This window comes from Tripterygium wilfordii, chromosome 21 (genome assembly GCF_013401445.1).
Source record: "Tripterygium wilfordii isolate XIE 37 chromosome 21, ASM1340144v1, whole genome shotgun sequence".
Taxonomy (NCBI): domain Eukaryota; kingdom Viridiplantae; phylum Streptophyta; class Magnoliopsida; order Celastrales; family Celastraceae; genus Tripterygium; species Tripterygium wilfordii.
The window spans coordinates 1,985,499-1,997,300 of record NC_052252.1 but is presented as its reverse complement, the minus strand read 5'-3'; the positions used below and the strand labels follow the sequence as shown (position 1 = coordinate 1,997,300).

General features: G+C 40.5%; 2 protein-coding genes across 2 annotated transcripts; one reads left to right on the top strand and one right to left on the bottom strand.

Annotated features, from left to right (window-relative positions):
- The first annotated feature begins 738 nt into the window (after positions 1 to 738).
- Positions 739 to 11,532, top strand: LOC119989391 (succinate-semialdehyde dehydrogenase, mitochondrial-like). The gene is made up of 12 exons (XM_038834876.1): positions 739 to 901; positions 1,032 to 1,109; positions 1,203 to 1,280; positions 7,821 to 7,887; positions 8,790 to 8,875; positions 9,190 to 9,222; positions 9,320 to 9,352; positions 9,810 to 9,910; positions 10,277 to 10,362; positions 10,619 to 10,725; positions 10,810 to 10,887; positions 11,222 to 11,532. Exons 1-12 carry the CDS (start codon positions 854 to 856, stop codon positions 11,258 to 11,260), a joined length of 834 nt encoding a protein of 277 aa, XP_038690804.1. The 5' UTR covers positions 739 to 853; the 3' UTR covers positions 11,261 to 11,532.
- Positions 5,461 to 6,957, bottom strand: LOC119989390. The gene has a single exon (XM_038834875.1). The coding sequence runs from the start codon at positions 6,861 to 6,863 to the stop codon at positions 5,490 to 5,492; it is 1,374 nt and encodes a 457-aa protein (XP_038690803.1). The 5' UTR covers positions 6,864 to 6,957; the 3' UTR covers positions 5,461 to 5,489.
- Positions 11,533 to 11,802: the final 270 nt, after the last annotated feature.

The window sequence follows — 11,802 nt, the reverse complement described above, 5'->3', positions numbered from 1 at the left end:
AATTTCTGAGAAAAAAAACTTCAGATCTACAATTTCACATAATCTCTGAGGCAGATCAGGAACGCCATCTCAGTTCCTTTCAAGGCTGATTGCTCACTGGTTGCTGCAGAACTAGAGAGAGCCCTTTTTTTTTTTTTCTTCTAATATGCAATGCCACAAACAGATGGAGAGGTGACGGAAGGTGATGCTGACCTACAAAGTTGAAGGGCACTGTTGGGTAGAGACGTCGCTGGAGGAGAGGCGTCGTCGGAGGAGAGACGTCGCCGGAATACGTCGCCGGAGAGAGGGAGAGGATGACTATAGCTCCGATACCATGAAATGAGAAAGAGAGGGTTTGTATATTGATGAATCATTAAGAGATACAAGAGAGGGCTGTATATATATATATAGCCAATACAAAGACTAGGATACCCTTGAGTATAAAATGACATAAAACATGTATATATCTCTAACATCAGTATTTTTCTGTAACTCTGCTAATCAGGGTGAAAGTTCTGGCGTTGCTCATTTCCTCGTGTCATTAGAAATTAGCACAAGTCTATCATCTTGGTCTTTACATCCTGTACAGAAGTAACAACACATGGAGATGGAGCTTATGTGTGCATCATTTTTTTTGATACAATCTTGTGGATAAGATGTTGCTTTTACATTTGCTGCATTCACTCATACAATTGTCTTGCATTCTACTATTGAACCTCTAAATGAATGTAGTACATGATTGTATGAATTGACATTCCAGTAGTTTCACTTTCTTTTCTTTTCTTTCCTGGGTGTAGTGAATGTGAATTCTTTGCTTCATTTGTTTCTAATGTTCTTTTAATTCTTTATGCTATAGGGTGCCGTGAATGTGGTTATGGGAAATGCTCCAGATATTGGTGATGCTTTACTCGCAAGTTCACAGGTTTTCTTTTCCTCCTTTGTGCTCAACCTTGTTTTGCATGATATGTGATGCAATTTCCTTCTGGATGATGGATGATGGGATATACTTGTGACACAATTGTTATGTGCCTTTTCTCTAATAAACTTATCAGGTGAGAAAGATCACATTCACAGGCTCAACGGCTGTTGGAAAGAAGTTGATGGCCGGTTCTGCTGAGACTGTCAAAAAGGTTTGCATGGGTTATAAGCTGAATACATGTGCTACGATATGAAAAGTCAAAACCCATAAACTAGTTGGATGTTTATGCTCTACTTCTTTCTAGGTTTCTCTTGAACTTGGTGGCAATGCACCTTGCATAGTCTTCGATGACGCAGACATAGATGTTGCAGTAAAAGGAACGGTAAGTTGCTGGATACGTCTATGCTGATTTTGACAGCGGTCTTCTTGTCTCAAATGTTAAGTTCCTCGTGAAGTGGAGTATGTATATAGCAATTTTTTTTTTGAGGAGGAAAAGTTCATTAGATAGAAGAGTCAGCAATAGCATAGATATTACAATAGTGGGGAACATGTCCCATGAGCATAACAGAATCAAAACAGTTCATTCCATGACGCGCCAAGGAGTCAGCTAGCTGATTATTGCTCCTAGAGGTGTGGACTATTTCACAGTGACAGTCCTGCAAAAGGAGAAGAGCGGCATCCACACAACAACCATAGGGGGCAAGCACGGTCCTATTGGAGTTCAGGTCAGAGACAATAATAAGCGCATCACCCTCAAGAATAAAGCTAGTAATATTCAAGGCCACGGCTAGCTCAATTCCGAAAAGAAAGGCAGTAGCTTCTGTATAGAGACTTCCCCCTGCTGAGGGAATGCGTTTGAAGCTAGAAGCTAATATTACCCCATTAGCATCTCTCACAACCGCCCCCACACCTGCATGAGAATTAATAACCGACCAAGCTGCATCAACATTTATTTTCAATCTCCCTACTGGAGGAGGGATCCAATGACTAGACGCAGGAAGAGGTGGAGAGTGTTGAGGGGGGGAACTGGAATAGTGAGACTTGAGAAAAGATGCCTTAATGATGACATCTTGGATAGGAATTAAAAGGTTCTCATGAAGTAAACTGTTCCTTCCAAACCAAATGTAAAAGAATAACCTGAAGTAGTCTTCTAGTAAGTCCTTTGGAAGAGAAGCAATCAATTGTGCCATCCAATAACGTGGGGAGAGGGTAGAGCCAATTAGAGAACAAACTGTGGCAATTTTTTGCCTCCATATTGGAGCAGTCCATGGGCAATTCCAAAAAAGATGGAAGCTAGATTCATCAGCAGAATTACAGCAAATACATCTACCATTGACCTCAATGCCCCTCTTGATTAAATTGTCTTTTGTTGGTAGTGCATTATGAGCCAACCTCCATACAAAATTAAGGACCCGAGGCGGAAGGGAGAGCTTGTTTAGCTTGGCCCACGGAACCTCCTGAGTTGTAATCTGAGTTTGCTCCAATGGAGGGGAGAAACCAAAAGCAAGTCTATAAGCAGATTTTACTGAGAAGTGGCCATCCCTATTATGAGTCCACATGTAGCTGTCCCGAGGTCTCCTTTGAGAGAGTGGAATCCTTTTTATTGCTGCAACTGAGTGTGAATCAAAGAGAGAAGAGAGCAGGCTGCAATCCCAAGTGGCAGAAGTTTGATCAAAAATGTCAGAGACTTTCAAACCTTCTGAGACATAGTTTAGAGGGGTAGGAATGCCAGAGTGATGGTCAGGAATCCAGGGATCACTCCAAACATTAATTGATTCTCCATTCCCAATTCTCCACCGAACCCCACGAGAAACAAGATCCCTGGCTGAGAGAAGACTGGACCACACAAAAGAAAGATTAGATCCTCGAGAAGCTTTTAAAAAGGAGGTGTGAGGGTAGTATCTAGCCTTCATAATCTGGCTGTAGAGAGAGGACTCATTTGTTAGAAGGCGCCAACCTTGTTTTGCCAAAAGAGCAGAATTGAAGTGGAACATATCCCTGAGGCCTAAACCCCCACTGGCCATAGGAGTACAAAGCTTCTGCCAACCAATCCAATGCATCTTTCTAACATCAGTCTTTCCACTCCAAAAGAAGTTTCTAGAAAGTCTATTGATTTCCTCGCAAAGGATTTTGGGGAACCTGAAAATACTCATGGCATAGGTTGGGATAGCTTGAATGACAGCCTTGATTAGAATAGCCCGCCCAGCTTGTGAGAGAAGCTTTTCGTTCCAACCTTGTAACTTGCCCCAAATTCTCTCTTTGATAAAGCTAAGTAACTCTCTTCTGTTGCGCGTGATCATAGTAGGTAAGCCCAAATATTTGGAGTCAGTTCTAGCATCATTCATGCAGAGCAAATTCTTGATAGATACTCTAAGCTCCTCCCGGACATTAGAACTGAAAGTAACTGAGGATTTGTTAACATTGAGGAATTGGCCAGACATGCGCTCATAAAGATGAAGAATATCAAGCAATTTCCTGCCCTCCACTAAATCTGCTCTGCAGAAAAGGAGACTATCATCTGCAAAAAGAAGATGTGAGATAATGGGACCCCGACGGCTGATTCTAATCCCATGGAGAGAAGAGGATCTGATACTCTGGTGAATAAGGTGAGATAATCCCTCAATACATATAAGAAAGAGAAATGGCGAGAGGGGATCTCCCTGACGAAGACCTCGAGTAGGATGGATACAACCTCGAATCTCTCTATTTATAATGATTGAAAAGGTGACAGAGGTCACACAAGTCCTGATCCGAGAAATCCATTGGGCATTAAACCCCATACGGGCCATCATAAAGAACAAGAAGTCCCATTCAACACGGTCAAAAGCCTTACTCATATCGAGTTTGAGAGCCATATAGCCTCTTTGACCTTGCCGAAGGCATTTCAAATAGTGGTAAGATTCAGCTGCCACCATCAGATTGTCAGAGATCAACCTACCAGGGATGAAACCTCCCTGTTCTTGAGAAATAATTTTAGAGATAATAGGCTTCAATCTGCTGCATAAGCACTTAGCAATAATCTTGTACATAGTATTGCAAAGACTAATGGGACGAAAGTCAGTTATATTTTCAGGGGAACGCACCTTTGGAATGAGAGCAATCAAGGTGTGGTTTATGGGTTCATGGAAAATCCCTCCATTTAAGAAATTTAGAGTAGCTTCAGTGATAGAGTTCCCCACAATATGCCAATATTTCTGGTAAAAAATGCCTGGGAGACCATCAGGTCCAGGCGATTTTGTAGGATGCATGCTGAACACAATGGATTTGACCTCCTCTGCAGTAAAGGGAGCCATTAGATCATCATTCATTTCATTGGAAATCCGGGGCTCAAAATCTTCAAAAAGGTGCTCAAGTAATGACGGATTAGAAGTAGTATAGATGGCATTGAAGTGGTCCAGAATAATGGGCTCAAAATGACGAACCCCCTCAATCCAAGAACCATCAGCCGAGCGAAGACCGGAGATGAAATTCCGTTGTTTACGTTGGTTAGCTTTTCGATGGAAATATTTCGTGTTGCGATCACCAAAGCGGAGCCAATTTTGCCGAGAACGTTGTCTCCATGCAACCTCCTGCCAATAATATAATTCATTGAGCTCTTTTTCCAATCTAAGCAATTGATCATGAAGGACATGGGAATGACGAAAGCCAACACTATTTTTTAAAGCTAAAAGAGATTTTTCTTTACTTCGAATATTTTTCTCAAGAGTCCCAAAGGAAGTAGACTTCCAAGAGGTCAGGGAAGAAGTACAAAAAGACTGGCAAGCTGCAATATTGCTTATAGAGTGGTCATCCTTTACAGACATCCAAGAATTCTTAATGATAGATTCACACTCTGGAATTTTACACCAAAATTCCTCAAAATGGAAGCGGCGGGATCTGTTAGAAATAGTAGGACCTCTGGAGATAGTGAGCAATAAAGGAGAATGATCCGAGGCTGGGGAAGCCAGATGGCGCAAATAAGCGCCCGAAAATTGTTGACTCCAGGAATCCGACGAAACAACTCTATCCAGGCGTTCCTCAACCAAGGCAGTCCCACTGCGATTGTTAGACCAGGTAAAGGAGTAGCCAGAATAACCAATATCACAAAGAGCACAATCCTGTAAAGCATCTCGAAAATTCTGCATCAAGTATTCAGCCCTGCCATTACTACCAGCAATTTCAGAGTTTGATAAGATTTCATTAAAGTCCCCTCCACAAACCCAGGGAAGACTAGAGGCAGTAGCTAACCGCCGCAAAAGCGACCAGAAAGCCGGACGAGAACCAGTAGAAGGAGAACCATAAATTCCGGTGAATCTCCAGGAAAGACCATCCTGTAAATTAATTACAGTATCAATGTGGGAAGAGGAGAAAGAGGACACTGTCAAAGGGCAGCTGGCATTCCACATGACCAACAAACCACCACCCAATCCAGAGCGTAAAACAGGAAAGCAGAAGTTAAATTGCAATTTGAGGCGGAGACGTTCAGAGGAGGAAGAAGAGAGACGGGTTTCAGAGAGAAAGAGAATATCAGGGGAATGATGTTGCACCATCCGGAGCAACGCATGAACTGTGCGAGGGTGCCCCAACCCCCGACAGTTCCAAAGTATGATTTTCATTGCGCCTGGCGTGGCTGATTCTGGGCAGCCACTGCCAATAAAGAGTGTGAGGGTGTTGCACCAGTCACATATTCTTGCCTGTATTTCTTGGGAATAGAGTTATCAGGCTCCTCTATTCTGGTTCTTTTAGATCCAACCACCAAATCTAGTTTATCCACCTCCATCTGGGTTAAAGTGGTATGCACTCTGATATTCCTCGCTTTTTCTTTCAAACGTGATCCTTTCCTCTGTTTCGAGCCAGCAGCTTTCTGATGTTGATTCAAAGGGGTGGGTGCCCCAGAGGTATTGGTACCACCTGAGGTGAACTCCATACCACTACTTGACCCGGTGCCAACAAGAGTGTTAAAAATAGCTTGTAGTCGTTCATTAGCTCCCAAATCCTGCTTGCAGGGCCCAATATCCACTAAGCTCGATTGGACTTTCTCCATCTCTGGTTCAGACAGCTTCTCAGTTCCAGTGGGCCCATTTTTTCTTCCAACAGGGATGGATCCAACGGAACCTTCTTCTTCTTCTACAGCTGTTGTATTCAAGTTCTTGTAAGTTGTGTGGGCTTTCCCAGATTCACCCAGCGAGGAACCAGCAGAGTTGTGTTTTGACCCCGAAGAAGTATTACTGTTTTTATGCCGGCCCCCCATTGATGCAGTACTGAGCCAGGGGCCATATTGTGACGAAACATCTTTGTTGTTCTTCACAGCTTCAAAGTGGAGGCTACACCGCTTTTCATCGTGACCAAGAACTCCACAGTAGAAGCAGAACTCCATCAGTCTTTCATAACGAAAAGAGACCCAAACTTTAGAGCCATCCGGAGTAAGAACAAAGCAGCCTCTACGAATGGGTTTGTCTAAGTAGACTAATGCCCGGAAGCGTAAATAGGCATTGGACGATTTGCCAAAAGACCGATCCTCTGCAGAGATAAAACCACCAACTGCAGAACCCAGAGATTGAGCCACTTTTGGGGAATGGCAAACTAGTGGGAGACCATGGGCATGGATCCAGAAGGGGCAAGAGTCAAATTTAGCATTTTCCACACTCATACCCAGCTCCCATTTCTTTAAAACTAATAGGTGATTATCCATGTACCACGGTGCTTCGTCTAATACTCGATTTAGTGCGAATTCATTGGGGAAGATGAACTGGAAGAAGTTCGGGCCGAGGTCAAAAATGCGGAGATCGTCACCAAAACCCCAAGCTCTACGGAAGACTGTTCGGACAGCAGTTTTATTCAAGATCCGGTGAGAAAGGATTTTTCCTACGGCACTGTTGGGGAAGTCTTTCAAGTTGTCACTGATCTCCTCTTGTTGCAGAATCACCAGCTCGCCCTCTTCAGCTGTAAGAGAGAAAGTTGCCATGGAGTTGACAACAGCATCCATGATCTAAGGAAAGAAAGAGCGGCGGCGAAGTTTGTGAAGAAAACCTATACCCTCAAAAAGAGAGACCAAACCCTCAAGAGGAGAGAGAAGCTCTCAGGATGAGAGAGAGTGAGTAACTGTTTTTTATATAGCAATTAATCTATATAAGAATATGATTGAAATCATATTATAAATCATTGTATGAGTACGATGTTGAAGAAATACCAGCAAATCCTTTACATTTTGTTCTGTTGATTGACTTATGACTGAACTCTTATTTAACGAGGCAACCATTAACAGAAAAGTTGTTACCATGGTTCTACAAATTAATAGAACATTGATTTTACTACCTTGACTTGAAAGTCCTCTCTCTTTCAGCCAAATGGACATCTGCAACTTTCTTAGCCATGTCATTTAGGATGCAAAAAATGCAGGCTGCTGCCAGGGTTGGGGGGCTAGAGTCATTTGTGTTGTTTTCCTTTTTCCTTTAGACTGATCTCAGGAGAGCATTTATGAGGAGCATTTCTGGGAGAGGTCATACTTAGCATTTCTGGGAGAGGTCATACTTACCAATCTGAATGTAAATGCTGTAAGAGATTCCGTAGGATGGACAAAATACTTGTGGGTTGGAAGAAACACATAACACTCCTTCAAAAGTTGTCCATGCATCGTGTCAAAGCTCAAACTATTTTGTGCTACTACATTGACTTTAAGCTTCCAATCACTCTCTAATGACTGTTCTCCTGGATTACTTATGCAGTTATGCTGTCTATTTTATGGTAGAAAGTTGTGTGTTGTGTGCAGTCTCATAGATACATTTATTTATATTTTGAGTGCCTGGTTGTTATCCCTTGTCCATAAAAAGACAGTTGTCCTTATGATGCTACAGTTCTGCCAAAATATTCATATTGTATTCTTGGATAGCAACTAATGCTGTTTTCATTGTACTTTTAACTTAACTGTGCATGGTCACTACAGCTTGCAGCAAAGTTTCGTAACAGTGGACAAACATGTGTCTGTGCAAATAGAATACTTGTTCAAGAAGGTACAAGTGGAATTCTCAAGTGCAAAATAAGCGATTCATGTTTCTTGTTTCCCTTCCCTTTTTTTGTGATGAATATCATCTTGTGGTAAACTTTGTCTTAGAATGCTTGTCCTTTTTGTCAATAAGAAACATGATCAATGAAGAGATATTAATGCAAACGTGCGTAGAGTTGAAAAAATAGTAGGAGGTACTAGAAAGAGAAGTGCAAGATGTAAAAGGACATGGATGGAAGTGATAAGGACAGGGAATCTATAAGATTAGAGGAGAGTGTTGCTCTTGATAAGAATGAATGGTGAAGGAGAACTCTTGTAATGGATTCTCTCTCTCTCTCTTTTTTTTGATGAAGTGGTGATTTCATAAGATAATTAGATTTACAACCTACTAACATTTGAGGACATTTCCAGCTTATGGCAGTAAAATTATGTCTCGGTATAATCAAAACGATGCAACTAAATCAACATATCTATGCACTCCCGTCTTTGCCAAATTGTCAGCCACAAGGTTCCACTACCTCTTGTGAACAAAGATTACCTCTGTGAAGTGCCTGGTGAAGCACTTAATGGAATTGAAAATCTGATCAAGTGTCCATAAACTAGGAGCACTGTCGCTGAGCCACAAGACTGCATTGCTAGAGTCAGATTCCACTTCCAATTTAGAATTAGCTAGGGAATCATTGGAGGTGGATATTTCAAGAGCCTTTTGAAGCCACTGTAATGGATTCTCATTTCTCATAAGGATTCATGTAGCCAACCCAAGATATTATTTGGGATATAGACTTTGATGATGATGTTAAAGAAGGAAATGGGCGAGTGATATGTATTTCCCTTGTTATGTACTTTTCATCTTTGGTAATGCCAACGCCATTTCCTTTCCCTTCTGGATTTACCAAATCCTCTGTGCAGGTATCTATGAGAAATTTGCTAGTGCTTTTTCAAAAGCTGTACAGGATCTGCAAGTTGGGAACGGCTTAAGCGAAGGGGTGGCTCAGGTTGTCATCCTTATTTTGTATCAATTCTCTCTTGTAGTTTCCCTATTAGTCTCTATCTTTGTTGAAATATTTGCACTTTCTAAAGTCAAACTATTAGGATATTGAAGTAAAATCATTTTTTTGTTTATTCTTGATGGCAGAGTATTTTTAGCATATCTATGTTTGATAATATATAGGCTTGGTAACAATAATCCTGTTGACATAACTAGCTGCAGTTTGTCATGCTGGAGGACTTTACCACTTTTTGCATTTAAAGAAGTGGCATTCACTTGAGGATGATGGCCCAAACTCAAATGTTTTTCTTTTCTTTACAGGGTCCACTAATAAATGAAGCCGCTGTGCAAAAGGTTTGTGTTGCTTTGATATGCCCATTTCATCATCAATAATGTATGTATGTTATTAATGAGGATCCATTCTTTTAAAAGAATTTATTTTTCCTTGCAGGTTGAATCCTTTGTTCAAGACGCCATCTCAAAGGTTGTATAACTTTTATGTTGAATTTCATACGTGTTATCTGCAATGTATAATCTAGATTATTGTCTATATAAGGATGTCATATCACAATTGGGGTGGGACTTCATCCAGTTTTCCTAAATTGGGAAATTATACGTATTTATTCTGGTTTGCTCAGCCTTTTTCTGTGTCTAACCAGCACGAGAAGCAAAGCTTGAGTGATTTTATTGGATGTTGGGAGAGTGTGTGTTATGAGACAGAGAGAGAGAGGGTTAGGCATGAATTGATGGAATGAGGATATGGTGGTAAACTGTGGTAGCAATTTTTGGCAGTGGAGATGGAAATGAAAAAGAGATGTGTTTATGGTTGGATGACATGTATGTTCTTAAGGAACAGCTATCAGAGGCATATACATTCCTTTGTTTAACCTTTTTTTGCATGGTTAGTCTCTCATCAATGATACTGTTTTTCAATTTTCAAGGGAGCAAAAATCCTTCTTGGTGGTAAAAGACATAGCCTTGGGATGACCTTTTATGAGCCTACAGTAATCAGCGATGTTGAGAGTGATATGCTTTTATCAAGGTAAGATCTAATTATAAATAATGACTTAAATAATCTTCCACGTCTTTTTTAAATTAAGTTATTCTTAACTTGTTTAGGATGAATAAATTATCCGTCACACTTTCCCTATTTATTATTGTTGACTTCTTGTTCTGTATCTGCTGAAATGGTCATTTTCAACTAATCATGTGGGGTATGGTCTGCGTACATTTTGCTTGTCCCCGAGCTCACCCACTATCGGGAGCCTTGTGCATGAGTGGTGTTTACCTTTTATTGGGTGTGGATATACTTGAATCATAATCAGTGTGAGACCTGTAAGTGTGTTATTACAGTTGTATGAATCATTCTCCTTGTTAGATTATACTTTAAATTTTTGTCCTACCTCAGAAACGAAGTTTTTGGACCTGTGGCGCCTCTATTGCGGTTCAAAACTGAGGAGGAAGCTGTCCGCCTTGCCAATGACACTAATGCGGGTACTATGTTTAGCCATAATTTACATTTTAGGATTTAAAGCTCTTAACTTTATCTTGATAAGGAAAGCATAAGCAGACCAAATTCACTGGTACAATCTCAATTAAATATTTGTGAAAGATTCTATTTATGTACCATCCTCCAACTTCCAGACTCACCATGTATGAACTATAATATTTGGAATAGGAGGTCGATGAATTCAATTATCTTGAAACATGAATATGGCGCAATATCACATTCCCATATCCAATGCTGCAGGGCTGGCTGCTTACTTCTTCACAAACAATGTTCAACGTACATGGCGTGTCTCTGAAGCACTCGAATATGGACTCGTTGGTGTCAATGAAGGCCTAATTTCAACAGAGGTGAATCTTGCATTGGATCCATTAACATCTAAAATCAAGAGACAATTCAACTGATTTATTATGTATGCATATCTTTTGATGCAGGTGGCTCCATTTGGAGGTTTCAAACAATCTGGTTTAGGACGAGAAGGCTCAAAATACGGAATGGATGAGTATCTGGAAGTAAGTGTTCTCAATATCTGTTTGATGCCGTATAAAAATAGTTTTTAATTTTGTCTTTTTATGTTCACCAACTGATATTGGCTACATCATGTAGAGGTGTTGTGATCAACAATTGGCTTGTTATTCACCAGTGCACACATTACTTGTTCAATTTTCCTGTCAAAAACACTTGCTTCTTTTTCTTATGGAAGTGTTCTTTCCCTCATGTTATTATACATATGAAGTGTGTGTTTTGTTGGATATGTCCTTAAGCCCTGTAACCTATTAAAAATTTCCAGTTCTTGTCAAATTTGTATTTTCACATCTTATTAAGGCATTCTTTCACACTTTGCAGATAAAATACGTCTGCTTGGGAGATATGAACAGAAAATGAGGTGCAACGTCTGTGACTTGACGACGAGTTAGAAAGCTGCAACTCCTTAAACATGATTTCTTTCCCAAGTAATAAACTGTGCGTTCTATCAGTTCGCAAGTAATAAAATCAATATAGCTGAGAATGGTCGACGCTAGTAACATGAAAGGAAAAGTATGTATATTCTCAACCACATCTTGGAATTTACCATGCATGTATGTTGTGTAATATAACACATAACTGCTTTCATCACTCGATTTTGTTTTTCTTTTGGTGTGATCTGGGATTCATTCTAGGTCCTTCGCCATTTTTTTTTTTTTTTGTGAAGTATTGCAGATAAATATGCTTACGGTTGAAATCGAACTTTAGACACATATATGTCTAACCCAGTCAATTGTCAATCGAGCACTCTCGTTGGTGGGTCCTTCCCCTTCTGCTAATAGAGAACGCCTGTATTTTTCCTCATTCCACCCATAGTTTCTATTGCTGAAGGTGTTACTGAGAGGCTGTTGTTGCAGCTGTTTATTAATGGATTTTTGTTTCTGTTAGGAATTGCCTAATAA

Excerpts from the sequence above, each read along its gene's own strand:
- LOC119989391 (XM_038834876.1), top strand. The coding sequence starts at position 854 with ATGGGAAATGCTCCAGATATTGGTGATGCTTTACTCGCAAGTTCACAG. Across the intron at positions 10,363-10,618 it reads TGCCAATGACACTAATGCGG|GGCTGGCTGCTTACTTCTTC; the intron begins GTACTATGTTTA and ends CCAATGCTGCAG. Across the intron at positions 10,888-11,221 it reads GAATGGATGAGTATCTGGAA|ATAAAATACGTCTGCTTGGG; the intron begins GTAAGTGTTCTC and ends CACACTTTGCAG.
- LOC119989390 (XM_038834875.1), bottom strand. The coding sequence starts at position 6,863 with ATGGATGCTGTTGTCAACTCCATGGCAACTTTCTCTCTTACAGCTGAA.